The sequence below is a fragment of the Rhinolophus hipposideros genome (genome assembly GCF_964194185.1).
Source record: "Rhinolophus hipposideros genome assembly, chromosome: 19".
Taxonomy (NCBI): domain Eukaryota; kingdom Metazoa; phylum Chordata; class Mammalia; order Chiroptera; family Rhinolophidae; genus Rhinolophus; species Rhinolophus hipposideros.
In genome coordinates, this window is record NC_138065.1 from 5,478,897 (window position 1) to 5,495,847 (window position 16,951).

The 16,951-nt window shown below is 41.0% G+C and overlaps 1 protein-coding gene across 2 annotated transcripts in view; it reads right to left on the reverse strand.

Annotated features, from left to right (window-relative positions):
* Window positions 1-645: 645 nt before the first annotated feature.
* CD160 (CD160 molecule) overlaps window positions 646-16,951 on the reverse strand; it is a gene marked incomplete at its 3' end in the record, with an annotated part of 34,314 nt that continues 18,008 nt past the window's right edge. Inside the window, exons 2-5 of one of the 2 annotated variants that reach the window (XM_081025811.1) lie at window positions 8,816-8,965; window positions 7,842-8,168; window positions 4,467-4,604; window positions 646-2,722 (exon numbers count right to left, since the gene is read on the reverse strand). In XM_081025811.1, coding sequence (XP_080881937.1) covers window positions 2,715-2,722; window positions 4,467-4,604; window positions 7,842-8,168; window positions 8,816-8,882 — 540 coding nt within the window. In that variant the 5' untranslated portion in view covers window positions 8,883-8,965. Of the gene's footprint in view, window positions 2,723-4,452; window positions 4,605-7,841; window positions 8,169-8,815; window positions 8,966-16,951 lie in introns of those variants that run through there. The other variant, XM_081025812.1, reaches the window with a different exon arrangement.

Sequence of the window (16,951 nt, forward strand, 5' to 3'; positions counted from 1 at the left end):
AAGGAATTATTCTAGGTGGAGGATGTGGAAATGGCTAGAAATCAGCAGCTTCCTTAGCTTGTTCTAAATTTTAGTTACAACTGAAATTTAGTTACAACTAAAATCGTTGCTGTATAACGATTGAGCAAGTGCTCGTTAGATGTTTTCCTGGAGCACTCCTTTCTCTGGTCCAATAATTAGCTCTCAAGTTAGAAGGAAGATTTTGGGGGAACACCCCCATCCCCAACAAGTCTCACTTTAAGTAGTTGTTAGGAAAATTCCATGTTTGTGTCTTTGTATTGCACTTTCGTACGTGTGTGTGGGTGTGTCCATGTATATATTGACAGACGCACACAGATGCACGTGTCACTGTAGAGGAAGAAAGGATGTGATGGGCACTGAGGTAACATGGGCGGGTGTACCGCAGAGGGCTGCAGCCTCAGAGTCTGCTTCTCACTGCACACACCTCAGGCCCCCGTGTTTTTGTCGTTCTCGGTTACGGGACACTGTTGGCTACCCTGTACATGGTGTGGGGAAGGGTTCGGTAGAGAAAAAAGTCTCGTCGTTTCTGAGGGTCGAGAGTAAATGGCTTTCATAACCCTTTGCTTCTGTATTACAGTAAATTGAACTCAAATACAATTATTGTTTTTTTTTTTCAATTTTCTTGATAAATTATTGCTACCAAATTGACTTCTCTCATGACTGCATGCTTCATTTTCTCCCTGGTGTCCAGGTGCTGTTTCCTTAAGGAATACTAATTAAATATATCAGTCTAATGAGGAGGGACTCATAGTCTGTGTCTGTTCTAAACAACGAAACAGCCTCTGGGGTTTTTGGAGGTGAGGGCCATGTTAGAGTTGGATGTTAGAGCTGGTCTAGGCCGGCCACTGCCATCTGGGAATGAAGAGAGATTTGGGGAGGAAAAGGAGCAGAGCTGGCAAGTAGATGGTTGGATGTTAGTGGGAAACCCTCTTTGGCCTGTGGTAGGGAGGTGGGAGGGTCAGAGTGCTGTTTGCAAGAAGAACCCAGCGGAGATTCGGGAGTTGGGCCACTAGCAGGAGAGGGCCCTTGGCGAGTTTCCAAAATGAGTGTCACATAAGCTGCAGGCAGTTGGGGGAAAGAAGGCTTTAAGGGGGTACACATCCCAAGTGGCTATCCTGCGGGAGGAAATTGTAGTGATGCCAGTTTCTCAGCACTCGGGCTGGAAGCCACAGGGCTACTCCGGGGCTCTAAAACCTGAATGCACAGTGTACAACTGGGGATACTTGCCTTGTCTGAGCCAAAGGACATGGAGGTTTTGCTCTCTCGTACCTGCCAGACAAGTGGAATTATAAGCATGAGACCTACAAACGTGGTTTTGCCAGATTACATTTCCAAGGTATCCACGGGAGTGCAGTCTAAATGTTGCCTTTACTCTTTCAACTAGGACACTTGCATCTGTGAATCATGGGATGTCGGCTTGTGGGTTGTGTTTTTTTTTTACCATTTCTGATCAGATGTACCGTTTTTAAAATCCCGAAATTATTAGACTCCCTCCCAACAAGATGATAGTTGTATTTTTAGCATCTTGGTGAAAAAATACGTAAGAAAAAGCAGTTATGATTCCAGTAATGCTTTTAAAGCAGTTTGTCTTTATTAGCCACACTGGACCCTATATCCAGTGAATTGTACATACATATTTGTAAGACATAGCAAAACTTCACTGGCCCAAGGACGCACAGCCAGTATGTTGCCAAGCCAGAATTTGAATCCAGATCTTTCCACCCCATGCCTACACTCTTTTTAACTCCGTAAGACACACAATCCAAAATCCTTTGAGTTTGAGGTTCAAGACCGTCACTAATAAGGGTCCTACCTATCTCTTTCAGCTTTCTCTCTCTGTGTTCCCACAAACCTTAGCTCCCACATTTGGCAGGTCCTGGCCAAGGATCACAGGTAAGGTGTCTGTTCCCTTTCGATGGCTTGCCATTTAGCTCCAGTTAAATTGTCTGTGATCCCGCCTCTTCATTCATATAGTTCTTCCTATCAGGAATAGCCTGCCCTCTCCTCTCTGCTTAACTGTGACAAGAGGTCATCTGTTCAGAGAGAAACAGGATTTGTGAACTTAGGAGAAAAAAAGGCTGCCAGTATTGCTTTGGGCATTGATCTGACCAGAGACGTTGACAAGTACTGAGTTGAAGCTAGACAGCTGGGTCTGTGGTGTTCCTCCTCTGCACACACCTTCCTCCAGCTGTGCTGTGTGGATGCCGTCGAACGCCACGTTGTCTCTTCATTTCCTCATTTTCACACCACGCCTTTGCTTGTTTCCTCTCTCTCCCCTGTACAGTGTTAAATAAAAATTTCTTCCAAAAAAAAAATTGGTGTTCTCACTTTGTTTGACTTGCTTGTTTGATTTACTGTGTTGGAGGGGAGGCAGGAAAAGTTCTTCAGGGCACAAACACACACACTTGTCCAGTGTTTTAGCGAGAGCTGTACACCAGTCGTTTACTGGGGACTGAGCTGGGAAGGAAGGCACTTTTGCTCTCGTAGTGAGAAGGGGAGGTCATGGAATACACCTTTGCCCCACTTTATGTTCCACAGATTCTTGGCAAATTTTGCATCTCTTCCTGTGTCCTTTGCGGGGGGCGGGGGCGGAGTGGAGCTCTGTACATATTGTAATATGAAAGATACCAAGCTAAAGAGAGTCGGGTTTGTCTAGCTGTTAACTTTCTAAAAAGTTTCTTCTGGCCGGAGGCTTATAGAGCTGTAGAAAGAAAAAGGAAAGTTTGTATTAGTGCCACACAACGTAGAATAGCAATAACACCTCATGTCATTGGTCCTGGGATGTGTGTTTCTAGGTGCTCAAGACTAGAGAGGGAGTGGAAAAGGAAGAAACAAGGTATTATGTGCTGTGTCTTCCTGCCGACATTGCAGTTGTAATCTTTCTGCAAATCTGACTGATCCTGGTGGAAGTGGGGAAGGAGCCAACTTTTGATCTCCTTCCTGCAAGGTAGGACAATCAAAGAAGAAGCAGATGCCATAAAAAATTCAAGGTAGGTTTTCCATGTATAGCACTGAATGGTTGGCACTGTGACAGGACAAGAATATTCACTGAAATTAGTCATGAGCTAAGGGAGACACAGATCCAGGAACTCCCCCACCTTTTCCGCCACTGTGAGCATGATGATTTCATTTAACGTGACCCCCCACACTTGGGAAAATGTACTTTTCTGCTGAGCTCTACCTCTTCCATAATTCTGCTAAGTCTTGAGTTGGGGAAGGACAATTAAGGAAAGGAATGAATTCTCAAAATTGCATTCTCTTCACCTGATTGTAGAAGGGAAAGCTGCTTAGAGATTTTTTTGCTCTAGCATAAATTGGGAGTCAGAGGTAGTAGATTGTATGGCCAGGCTTAATTTCCTCTTCTCTTTGGAGTTTTTATTCTAAATGAAGAAATAAGATTTATTTTACTAACAGTAGTCTAACCATCGGAGGGAATTGCGACTCAATGAAGAAGCATGTCTCAAACGTCAGACTGCTTGATGTTCACGAGTTTCCTCTTGAAAAATGGCGTAGGCTACATTTGCTAGGGCCTTGCTAAGGGATCACCGATAAGGGTCTTTTGATAGTTTAAGGGGCTGGAAGAATGAGAGGAAGCTGTCTCAGAATGGGGAGGGTGGTGAAGGAGTTGAGAGAAGCTTATAGGTTATAGCAGGTGACTGCTGAGGACACCAGAGTTTAGAGTGAGAAGGACCTAACGTTAATTCCCGTAAACGGGGGCAACATTTAACCTCCTTGGACCTGTTTTCTGGTAAGTAAACAGGGAACTTGTTCCTGAAAGGGTTGTCTGAGGTTGTAGAACCATCATATGCAAAGCCTGAGCCATCATACACATTCTTTTAAACAAATTTGTGAAGAGCCTACATGTGCCTGCTGCTATTTGTTGGGGTAAGCAAGACAAAAAGTCCCAACATTTATAGAGCTCACCTTCTGGTAGCACTCCAAATGGTGGTTATTGATTTGAGGAAAGCCTAAATGAAATGGAATTCCGAATGCCAAGGGCAGGCAAGAATCTACATCAATCAGAGGACTGACTCAGCTAGAAGTGTTTAATAGACTCAGTCTGGCCATCAGCCTTTGCTGAAGAGCTGCATTGTTCAAAACCCATCAAACCCAGTCGGTCTGGCCCTGTTCCTTGTCACATCATGGCCTCAACTTGTAGCCCTCTGTTCATCCAGCAAGTAGAGGCAGCTGTATTTACCTGTCTCTCCCACAGGCCTTTCCTCACAGGTCTGACCTCCTTCCCAGTGGAAAGTGATTCATCCATCTTTGCCTAGTTAGTATGGAATCTTTAGTCTCTTTGGATCACTGGTTTCCTGTGGGCAGCCAGGGCTCAAGGAGCCTTTCCCTCTCCCACTCGGCCTCCTTTCCAGCCTCTGAGAATAACCAAGATGTCAAAGGTATAGAACCCTCATTGCTTGGGGTGCTTACGGTTTATCCAAACATACCTCGAAGGGCCACCAGGCTGGTCATCAGTATCACCCAGAGCTTTTCTTGCCGGAAGCCTGAATTGAAAGCACCTTTACTATGGCTGAACTCGTGGTGTCCTGTTTGTTTTGGTCCCATCACCGTGTAGTTCCCTGTCTCTGGTTCAAAAGAGAATCATTGGATCAGAGAAGGGTTTCAGAAGTAGTATCCCCTTTTGCATCGCCTCAGAACACCTTTTGATCTCCAAATATACCTGTCAGTATAATCCATTGCCCAAATAAGTATTTCTTTTTAACGTTTGTGGGTTATGCTGTACTTTAGCAGCAATGAATAAATATAGCATCTACTGTGTCACACTGGGGGTGCAAAGAGGCCTACCTTTAGAAGGAACTCTAAAGTCAAGCCAGAGAAACAGTAATAGTCACCTTGGACTTGGGTGTTCCCAGATCTCATTTGAAAACCGTCTTCTGGAGTGGGGTCAAGCAGTTTCAGCCTGTTTAAATCTGGGCTTTGGACTAGATCTGGATTTTTATCCACCATTTATTAGCTGAAGTTAAAATTACCTTTGAGCTTAAGTTACATAAGAGTGGTAGCTTTCTCAAAAGGCCATGAAGATATAATGAAATAACATATCACATAGCACAATCCCTGACACGTTGGTGAGCGTGCTTATATGCTGACTCAAACGTATGCCGAGAGGACGAAAAAGGCGTTGTGTCTTAGGGAGAACCACGACAAGTAGAAATATTAGGATATGAATACTAGATTTTAGAGAGCAAGGGCTTTGTTGTAACCCCATTCTGCTCTCCAAGGCTTAGCACTCTGCCTGGGGTGCACAATAATATGAATTTGTTAGGTGAATGAAAGTATTAAATAGGAAATTTTATATGGAGCTCCAGTGCCAGGAGGAAGTAGTTTGGAATGTCTCATAGATAGTGAAAAGACATTAAAACTGGATGATAGTGTGTCGTGTACAAATTAGCATTTCAGAAAGATGTCTGGTGGGAGTATGGATAGGAAGCAGAGACCGTCTTTAGAGTTAATGAACCATTTATTAGGCAACAGCTCAGTGCCAGGCCCTGAGATATGTGTGGAAGACAAATGAATAAGATGCAGTTGGATCTCAAGGAGATTGCCAGTGAGGAGACTACTGGAATAAGTGTGAGATGATGACCTTGACGACACCTTTGGAAAGAGAGGAACGAACGTGGGAAAGAACTAGTAGTACTTGGTAACTGATTGGATAGGGGAGGAAAAAAAGGAGGAACCAAAGTTTTGACAAAATCATGAACAGAAATACAGTCTCACGGACAGGTTTGGGTTTGAGGAGATGGTAGGGCATTCGGGAGCTTGTAGTCCAGTCGTCAGTGGAAATGTTTCACTGAAACTTAGGAAAGAGCTTAGAGCTGGAGGAGATTTGTGGATCAGTCTTGAGGAGATGCAGGTTTAAATCATAAGGGTGAATGAGAACTGGGGAGAAATAGAAAAGATGGAAGGCGTGAAGAGTCTTGGGGAATGAATTATGGTTGAGAGCTGCTTGAAGGAAATAGAGGCAAAGGAGGGAAAAGAATAGCCAGAAAGGTAGAAAGACCAGCGGCACACAGTCACAGAAGCCAATGGAGTTGGGAATTTCACAAAGGAAAGAATGGAAGTGCGAAAGGTGTAGCTGGGTCAGATGGGAAGACAGACACCAGCAAGCAAGAGGAAAATCTAAACCAAACTGAAGCAGAAAATTTGGATAAACTACTAACCATAGGAAGTAATAAAAGGCTCAGGCCAGGTTTTTAGTTTGTGTGTGTGTGTAATTTATAGCTTAAAAAGTACGCTAGTACTTGAAAATTGATAATAGCAGTGTCCTTTTTCCCTCCTGGGCTCATTCCCCAGAAACCATCACTGTCAATTCTCTGAGATGTTTCACCATATTCCTAAATAATAGGCTCATATTACCACTTCTTGATGATAGCGTTTAGACATTTACTGACTTTTCCTTATAGAAGACGAGGGTGTGGTTCTCTTAAGCCTCTAGGCACTTCCCTTCTCTGCACCTTTCCAGAAATCATTATTACAAATTCTAGTTAAATTATCGTTTACATAATTTGGATTCTGTAAATGTACTTATTACATATATTGTGTGCTGTGATTGTGTTTTCTTTGGTAAAGTTTAGTGTTTTCCCTGGAGATAATGGTCACCTGATTTTTAACCAGCAGATTATTCCATACCCATGTCTTCAATCCTTTGTCATATTTGTCATAGATCTTCAGAAAGATGATCTATCAATTCTATTTTTACCCCCTAGAGATTTCCTTTCAGAATCCTCTTTCTCCTGCTCTCCTCTAGATGAATTGCCCTTTGGGGCCCTTTTTCATTCTAGAATTTTCTTGTCCCCTTTCCTCCATTAGATTCCTTGCCTCCTGGATCCCATTTTGTCCACTCCTCTGATTTCCCTTTCTAGTTCTGCTGAAGCACATCTCTGGCAACTTCTTAAGAAAGATCCCATGGAAGACAAGTGTTTTTTTGAGTCATTGCATGTCTGACAGTCTTGATTCTCTCCTCACATTTGATTGGTAATTTGGTTGGGCACAGAATTCCGGGTGGGACAAAATTTTCAGTTTTGAAGGCTTGCTCCATTGGGCAGATAGGAACACAGAGCCACTGCTGGGCATATGAGGATGTCAGGTAAGTAAAGCTGAGGCTGGAGTGGCCATGTGGAGGCTGTGTCAGAGTAGGGACCACAGGGGCGCGTGCTCAAAACGAAGGAGATACGTGGAGGTGGGAGGGAAGCTTTGCTGCCCCAGACAGTAACTGTTTAGGGTTCTGCTGGCTTTCTGGTTTCTGATTCCAGAAACGAGCTCCTGGGGGCCCACCATACTTGCTTTATTATTTTTTCCCCTATAATCTATGGCAGTTTGAATGGGTTTCTGTTTTCTTACAACTAAATGCTCTAAGACAACCATCCATTTTATCTCAAATCCATCCCTCCATCCCAGCCTGAAGGCTCAGTACCTGTATTTAGAAATATAGGCAAACTTCAGAGAGAGCTCTGAACGGGGAGTCAGGAGGCTGAAATTCCAGACCTCTATCTGCTTTTACTGGCCCTGGTCAGTGAGTGACCTTGGACAAGTTGCTTTACCTCCTTGTAACTCCGTGTCAATAAAAAATGGGATGGCTCCCTCAGTACGATTTTTTAAAATTAAGGACAAAATGAGGTTAGCTTCCTATACATGCTTTGAGGAAAGCATTTACCAGGGGGAATGATGGAATAGGGTTGAGTAATAGGAAGCACACTTCCCCAAGGAACTAACTGCCTATCCAGGACCTGAAATACAACTCCTATCTCCAGCTGTCAACCCTGCTTATGTCGCACCTAGTAGTATTAAGGGCATCAGGAGCTCACCTGTGACTAAAACGGAGAAGAAATGGCCCTGGAGGCGGATATCTGGCTTCCGGCTTCTGGCACAACACTGGTAGGTCCCACTGTCCGACGGCGTGGCCTGGTCAATGGTGAACACCAACTGAGATGACGTTTCATTGATACCGTCTGTCCCAGGATCCCGTTTCAGCCTCAGTTGCTCCAAGCTGTTCTCAGGGGAGCAGTCCCCAGACTTGTCCTTGCACAAAAACATGACAACCCCCTCTGCCTCTTCTTTCTTATGACACAGAGTACAGATAAAGCTGAGTCGCTTTCCTTCCTGGGAAAAGGAGCTGCGGATGGTCATGCATCCTGAAATGGGAAAGGAATAATTGGCTGTGGGAGGTCAGGTATATATGGTAAATGATTCACTTACGTGTAAATGTTGAGGCAGAGATGGGGGCTACCCCATGGACATAAATACGACCCTTTTAGAAGAATTGTTTGTGAGGTATACCCATATCTCAGGGAGAACTGCAATCGCAGCTGTTCAGGAATGGTTTGTATTTTATTTCTATTTTCCATCTGCAACTTCTATAAAGCACTTTGACTACAAATCCTCATTATAGCCCTAGAGACAGGTGTTCTTGTTCCCGTTTTATAGATGAACAAACTGAGGCACAGAGTGGTTAAATGGGTTGCCAGAGTTGACAAATATTGTGGTGCCTAAATTTCATAAACTTAGAGTGTATAAATGCTTGTAGGAATCTTAGATTGAGGGACAAATTACCAGGCTCTTTGCAACACATAGCAGAGGCAGAATGTCTGATGAGGTGGGCAATCGTATTCTGACAAAAAAGAAAAACCACATTTTCCACCCTTTCCTTAGTGTCAAGAAGAGTGGGTCCTTTTCTTCCCCACCAGAAAAAAAGCATGGGACTCGACTGGACTGCTCATGAGTTCAGGATTCTCCCTGATGGCTGTCTCTGCCCTGGGGACCTGGAATGGGCTGTCCTTACCACCAAGCTGGAGGTCCACAATTGCCAGCAGAATGGCCAGGCCAAAGCAGTCTCTACCGGGTGCCATCAGCGTCTTGCTCCTGCACGTCAGCAGCAGCTCCAAGAACTTGAAGCAAATACTGGCTCTGTGATGTCCTTGGCCTCACTTTCCTGAAAGCACAGGGGGAGTCCTAAACAAGGTCTTCCAGGGCGCCAAGACTGTCTCCCTGTTCCAGGCACTAGCTTCGGTAGGCTAGAGTCTGATGGAGGTGGAAGAGGGCTGACAGTCCAGTTGGCTGGGAAGTGAGACACTAAATCAGGTGAGGTGTACTGGAGAGAAGAGTGGGGTAGAGAGAAGAGACAGAGACACTGAGGGCTGTGTCTTCAGATATTTTTCTAAATTAAATTTGATTGCTGGTTCAAAGAATATGAATATTAAAAAAAATTTTTTTTCTACTATGTATTATACACCTCTACAAAGGTGGTCAAGGTTAAGATGTTCAATAAGAATGCTTGATGATGTACATTTCTCCATGAGCTTGCTGGTACTGGATATTTATCTGTCTTTCATTTTGCCAACCCGAGGGATGAAAAATTAGATGTCACTTTTATTTTGCGTTTCCATGACTAGTGAGGATGAAGAGCTCTTAATGTTTCTTGGTCATTAACATTTTCTCTTCTGTGAATTGCCTGTTCATAATCTTTGTATGTTTTTTGTTTTTCAATTAACTTGTAGAATCTTTCTCTGTATTAGAGATATTAACCTATCTACCATTTTCTCTTAAGAGTACTTAAACAAATTTTTTTAAAAATTTTATTGGGGAATATTGGGGAACAGTGTGTTTCTCCAGGGCCCATCAGCTCCAAGTCATTGTCCTTCAAGCTAATTGTGGAGGGCTCAACTCAGCTTCAAGTCCAGTCGCCATTTTCAATCTTAGTTATATGGGGCACAGCCCACCATCCTATATGGGAATTGAACTTGCAACCTTGTTGTTGAGAGCTCGTGCTCTAACCGACTGAGCCATCCGGCCACCCCTCCAGAGGTTCAGCGGCAGCTCATTGTCTTCAATCTAGTTGTGGAGGGCGCAGCTCACTGGCCCATGTGGGAATCGAACCAGCAGCCCTTCTCACACTCTAACCAACTGAGCCAGATGGTTGCCCCGCTACCATTTCTTTAAAACAAATATTTCCTCCCAACAGGTTGTTTGTCTCTTGACTTTGTTTTTTTCCATAAGGAAAATTTATATTTGTATGCAATTAAATACAATCTATCTTTTACATCATCTGTTTCCTGTATTAAGAAAGTTTCCCTCAGGCCGAGGTTATAATTTTCTTCCAATATTTTTATTATTTTACCTTTTATATTTGTATCTTCTAATCCTGACTAAGAAACATTACCATATATATATATATATATGTGTATATATATATATATATATGTGTATATATATATATATATATATATATATATATATATATATGAAAACCAACCCAAACTGAACAAAAACCATGCCAAGGAAACACCAAATTTTCATCAATAGAGAAATTGTTGATTTAAGAACATGATATTCCACTCCATTTTTTAAGTCTTGTGTTTTGATGTGTGTGTCTCTCAGCCATATTTAGGTTTTATTCATAAAGGTCTTGTCCATTTGTTACTATTTCTGAATATTTTATATTTTTGCCACTATTGAAAATGTCATCTTTTTCCCATTTTACCTTTTTGTTTCTCTTTGTCATTTTTCTTTTATATCATTCATTATATTCTTTAACTCTTCATTGTTGTTCCTATGTGAAAGAGTGCTGATTATTATATGTTAATTTCATACCCAGTTACCTTCTCTTACTCAATTCTATAATTGTTTGTAATAATTTTTTAGTTGATTCTCTTGGATTTTCCAGTCACGCAGTCATATTATTTGTAAATAATAATTACTTCCTTTTCTATTGTTATATCTCTGATTTCTTTCTCCTGTCTAATTGTGTTGATGAAAAATCTCCAGAAATTATTAAGTAGCAGTGGTGACAATGAATCCCAGTCTTTTTTCTGAGTGTAATGGGGGATGCTTTAATTGTTTTCTTATTAAGCATATGCTAGCTTTGGGGAGGAAGTATGTTTCATTATATTAAGGAATATACATTTATTTCTATTTTATTAGGAGTTTTAAAAATACCAAGGATGAATGTGAAATGCTTTATTAATTGCCTTTTAAACGTCAACTAAAATGGTCATATGATTTTTATTTGTAGGTATATTAGTATGGTGGTCTGTGTTAATAGATTTCCTGAAATTGGTGCATGCATGCATTCCTAAAAAACAAAACCCAAAACAACATTTGTTCTTGGTATGTTATCCTTTTAATATGCTGCTGGACTCTGTTTCATTGTATTTTATTTAAGATTTTTGCTCCAATATTCTCAGAGAAGATTGATTTCTTTTTTATTTTTGGTATTCCTTTAGTTGGGTTTTGGAATAAATGTTATGCTTACTTCACAAAAAGAATTTGGAAACTTCTTTTTTAAGCTGAGGAACAATTTCCAATAGCATTCAAATAATGTGTTTTTTTTAAGGTTTAGTAGAATTCTCTAGTGATACTATGAGCTTAATACTTTGGCAGGGAGAAGTTAGGCCTTGATAAATTTTCTCTATTTCCTGTTTGGTAATTATTCTATTTCGTATTCTCTCTTTACTGAACCAGTTTTCTTGTATGGTTTTTTGTTTGTTTGTTTTTTGTTTTTAGAAAATTATCTGCTGTATCCATAATTTATATTCATGGAATTGAGAAAAGGAATCTTTTTGGTTCTTTAAGTTTCCTCTGCATTCATGGATAATTCTTTATTTCTTATTTCAAAAAGTAAAGAAAAAGAATACTCCCCATTTAAATATGTTAACGATTCTATAAATATACCAGGCTAAACTAAACAATTAAAAGACAGATCATAAGATAGGATTTAATGAAATGTAGCCATATGCTGTATGCAAAAGGAGCATTTAAAGCACAAGGACATAAAAAGTTTGAAATAAAAGGACAGAAAACATGAGTTAAATATAAAACAGCAAAAAGAAAGTAGCATATATTAATATCAGACAAAAAAGACAAAAATATTTAGAAATAGAAAAGAGTTACTATATGGTGATAAAAAAGATTCAGTCCACCAGGACAATCTAATTAGAATCGTGTATGCACTTAATAACATAATCTCAAACTATGTAAAGCAAGATTTGAAAGACCTGTAGGAAACCACAAGAAGATCCACAATAATAGCTACGTTTCCACACCCCTGCCTCAATTATGGATAAATCAAGCAGACAAACAAACAAGATGTAGAAGATTTAAATAATAATAAACAAGTTAATACAGTGGACATACAGAGATCTCTCCACATAACCATTAGAGAATTCATATTCTTTTCAAACACACGTGGAAAAATTATTCCATTGATCGTGTACTACTAGCCAATAAAGCAAGTCCTCAAAGAATCAGTATCATAAAGACCACATTCTCTGCCATAATGCAATTAGCATACATGTCGAAACCAAAAAGATACATTTTTAAAATCCTGTTTTCCATGAGTTGCATCATCTTTGCCTGTCATTCTCACTTTGTCAGTGAAATGGTGCAGGAGAGGAATGCACAGGTAGAGGGGCTTTTGGTTGTGTCCTATTTCTGTGGTTGTGCAATGGGCTCATCTGTGTTAATTACATTGTTCTGCTTTATGTTTTTAGATGTATGTTACCTATTTTTATATATATCAAATGATATATTTTAAAAGGTAAAGATAACATATGATAAAGAAAAAGTCATGTATATATGACGCTATTATAACATGTATATAAAACTGAGAACAGAGATCTGAGGAAGTTTACTACCTACCAGCTTTTGTATTACTCTAAAGAGTTAGAAAAGCTGGTTGAAATAAATAACTTTCTATGAGAATACAAATGACAAACGTGACAAAGAGAGGAAACCTAAAATGCCCAATAACCACGGAAAAAATTGAGAAAATTGTTTGGTACTATCTTCCTAGAAAGAACTACTTTGGCCAGTTTATAAGTAAATTCTTCAAGATATTCTGATGCTATTCAAATTGATAGCATAGCAGGAAAAGAAGGAAATCTTATTTCTTTTTACTAATATCAAAACCTTAAAAGAAAGAATAAAGAGGACTACAGACCAATCTCACATGAATATGCATGTGAAAATCCTAAATAAAACATGAACAGACTAATCCAGCAGGATATTAAAAATATAATATACCATCACAAATGGAGTGGGATTTATTTCAGAAATTCTTGGATAATTCAATATTAGGATTAATTAATATGTTACTAGATCAAAAAAGAAAATCAATATTCTGATTAAATATTTATTCCCACTAAAACCCTAAATAAAATGGTAGTGAAAGAATATTGTTCAACATAATAGAGAAAAATATATATAAAATAACATTGTAGCATCAGATTTAATGGTAAAATACAATTTCTGTTGAAATTGGGGGCAAGGCAAAAATACTTCCTATTACCTCTATTATTTTACTGTTTTTCTCTGGAAATGTTAGTCATTGAATTTAGACAATTAGAGAATAAAGTCAGGGAGATAAATATTGGAAATCTTGAGGCAAAATTACTGTTATTTATACATGATGTAACTTACATCTGGAGATTCCAGGAGAATTAATTAAGACTCTGAGAAACAATGAAAGGTAGAGTGTCTGAGTAGGCCGTTCACAAAAAAGGAAATGCAATGAAAAGTTGTTCAGTCTTACTAGTAGTCAGGGAAGTACAAATTTTTAAATTCAGAATTCATAATTACCACCCAACAGATGAATAAACATGAAAAAGATAGATAAATCTAATTCTGGTAAGGGTCTGAGCAAATAGGTACAATCATTCACTCTGAATAAAAATATATTCTGTACCTTTGGCTTTATCTTATAGAAATAAAAGCATGAGTATGCTGGAATATGTATGTATGAGGATATTCACTGAAGCAGTGTTTAGAATACCAAAAAATTAGAAAAAAGTGAAGACCCATTGGTTAGAGAATGGTTGAGTAAATTATGACATTTCCATAGTATGGACAATTATGTAACTATAATTTATATAAAATAATATATTAATGTATAAACATACAACAAAAATAAAACTTCATAAGACATTCCCTTATAACATGAATACATTAAAATCATTCATTTTCCTAGATACCATTGCTAGTCAGAAAATATGATAGAAGAAAAAAATCCCAGTCAGTATGGCAATAAAAAAATACTCCCATAAAATGCCCAGGAATTTAAAATGTAATAAGATTTCTATTAGGACCTATAGGATAAAAACTAGAAAGTGCTATTAAGGAACATAAAAGAAAATTGAAATGGAGACAACTGTTAATTTGTATTTAGCTATAAATTTGTCACAATCCTAATAAACCCCAGCAGCCTCCCGGTGGTCTGGGCCCTATGCTGTTGCTCTGGCCTTGACCTCTTGCTCCCTGTCCTGTGTTGTATGTCACACCTTCACGCTGCACCACCATGACTCCACCAGAATGGCCTGCTGACTTGAGACAAAACATTGAAAGTCGAGTGACATGCTTTTGTCCTAGCTACAAAGCATCATCTGATTCGAGAGGAAGATAAAGAGGGATTGCATTTACTCACTCAGCATAGGGTTGTGGTTGAAAGCATAGACTGCTTGTGTCCAACACAACAACTTACTAGTTGTGTGATGGGCAAGTTTCTTAGGCTCCTGGAACAGGAACTAAGCTAAACTCTTAATAAATGGCTATCTTTGGCACACACCCAGCAACGATGACGTGTCAGGCACCAGAGGGCACAGAGAGATGGCAAACAGCAGAGGCAGACTATCTGAGTGGATAAATGCAGCCTCTAGTCTAGTCAGGGCAGGTAGTCTGACTGACAGGTACTAACTGTCTAATGTTGGGCAAGTTTCTTAACCTCAGAAAATCAGCTTATTGATCTATGAAATGGTGATAATATTCTCTTCCCAAGGTTGTGTGGGTTAAAGGAGGCCACCAATGTAAACTGCTTACATAGCATACGAGTACTTCCCATGTGGTGCCTGGAGCAGAGTAAGGGCTCAGTAAATGTTAGCCATGATGATTTTTACGGTTCCTCATATTTGAGGCAATTTACAATGTCCCAAGTAAATCATGCATAGACGCATATATGATTATGTTTAGTTCTTCTAGAACACTGAGCTATTACGGTTATTTAAAAAGCATTGTGACTAGTTTGAAATCACAGCTGCTAAGTGGGGGTGCAAGGATTCTAACTCCCAACTTCTCCGGGTCTTTCTCTCACAGTTTCGTTTCCTTTGTCCCTCTTCTCACACGGCTGCAACGCCAGAACTGTGATAACAATAATAAGGTCATAAGTATACCAAGGAATTGGGAAGGAGAATTCTGAATGCAAGGTCTTGGAAAGGCTGCAACGTGGCAATGGAGTTAGTCCCCAGTGATGTTTGTCGACTTTGGGGCGCTGGTGCCTGATGGATACAGTGGTGAGGTAAGGTGGAGAGTGAGCTGGGGAGATTTGGGGAGTCCTGACTCAGCACCAGCTAGTGGTGACATGTTGAGAAGGTCCAGTCCCTTCTCTAGGCATGTTTCCTGAGGGACTAATGCAGCTGGATGGGAGGGAGGCGGGGTAGGAACTGAGACAAGAAGAGAATGGCAGACAGGATGGCGTCGTAGCCGCTGACGTTTCTTTGTGCCTAGGGTTTAGCTGGAGCAGAGCATATACGTCTGTTGTGGGCCGTTCAGGAGGACTGGAGGCCATGGGGAAAGGATGTACTTGGAATAGGTGACCTTGGTGTCCCGCAGAGCAGGCACCGCTGGTTCTGCACTTTGACCGCTAGAGGGCGCTGCCTCCCAGTCCTCCCTGCACTTCCCCTTGAGCCACGCGTGGCCCCTTGAGCCACGCGTGGCATGGAGTCGGGCTTGAGAGGCTAGCCTGGGAAAACTTGTAGTAGTGGAGGGGTGTGTGTGTGTGTGTGTGTGTGTGTGTGTGTGTGTGTGTGTCTGTGTGTACGCAAGATTGAGTCTGGTGGGTCCTAATGACACGGCATGTACTGGAGCTGCACCTGGCCCTCAATAGCGGGAAGAGGTAGTGTGGGAGGGACGTCTGGGGAGTTTGTGGGGCCATGTGCCAGGAGCAGGTCTCTTCTCATAAACCAGAGCGGGCACGCAGGAGGGTGCAGATTAGGTTAGCATCGTCACCTTCCAGCCTTCCCCAGGGCTTCCCCGTTGGCCGCCCGGGGCCTATGGATGCCCAGGATGGAGAGGAGGCAACTGGCTGTAAATATCCCCTCCCCCAACCATTGGAAGTGGGAGGCACGTGGGGTCCATGATTCACATCCAAGCTTCGTGTGATCTCAAGCCCATATGTAACCTTGCTCAGCCTCACATTCCTCTCATGTTTAAAGTTCTCTCATGCAAATATTGTGTGGATTAAATGACACCCGAAGCTGTCCCCAGAGTTTTCTGGGGAATGTGGACTGTCGCTGGTGGGGACAAGAGTGTAAAGAAGAGGCTACATTCTCTCTGCCACCAAAACCCAGATCTGGCCTCTTAGAGGAACTGGAAGGTTAACACTCAGCTCCACAAACACCTCTCTTTTCAGTTCTTCCACAAAACTGAAAAAGATGTCCCAGGCCCAGAAATGGGATCTCACCAACTGCCACAAACCTGACTCTTGAAAGCAGAACCAGACTGCAAGTAAACCAGGGTCAGTGTCCGGATGCCCTGGGAGCACTTGTCTGCTTTCTCAGGCTTCTGGCCCTGAACCTTCATATCAGTGTGCCTCGGACCCTTCTGGCTGTCTGCTGAAGTCTCCAGGTCCTCTTCTCAGAGTGACATTTAAAACGAGTAACATAAAATACACAGACCAACAAAGGAATCACATTATATCCAAACAGTTGTCCAAACATCAGAAGAATGTGTGATGGAGTAGGATACGTGCTGCTTTAGATCTAGCACGAGCCTCAGAGCTGTCGTAATTGCACAGGAGTGGTGACCGTACATGACATGTTGAGAAATCTATAATAAGCTGTCATGAGACTTGAAAATACCTGTGATTTTTATTGATGGCAGATTCTATCGTGGTTTGTTGCCTACATTCATAATTAAAGCAAATGCTAATTTT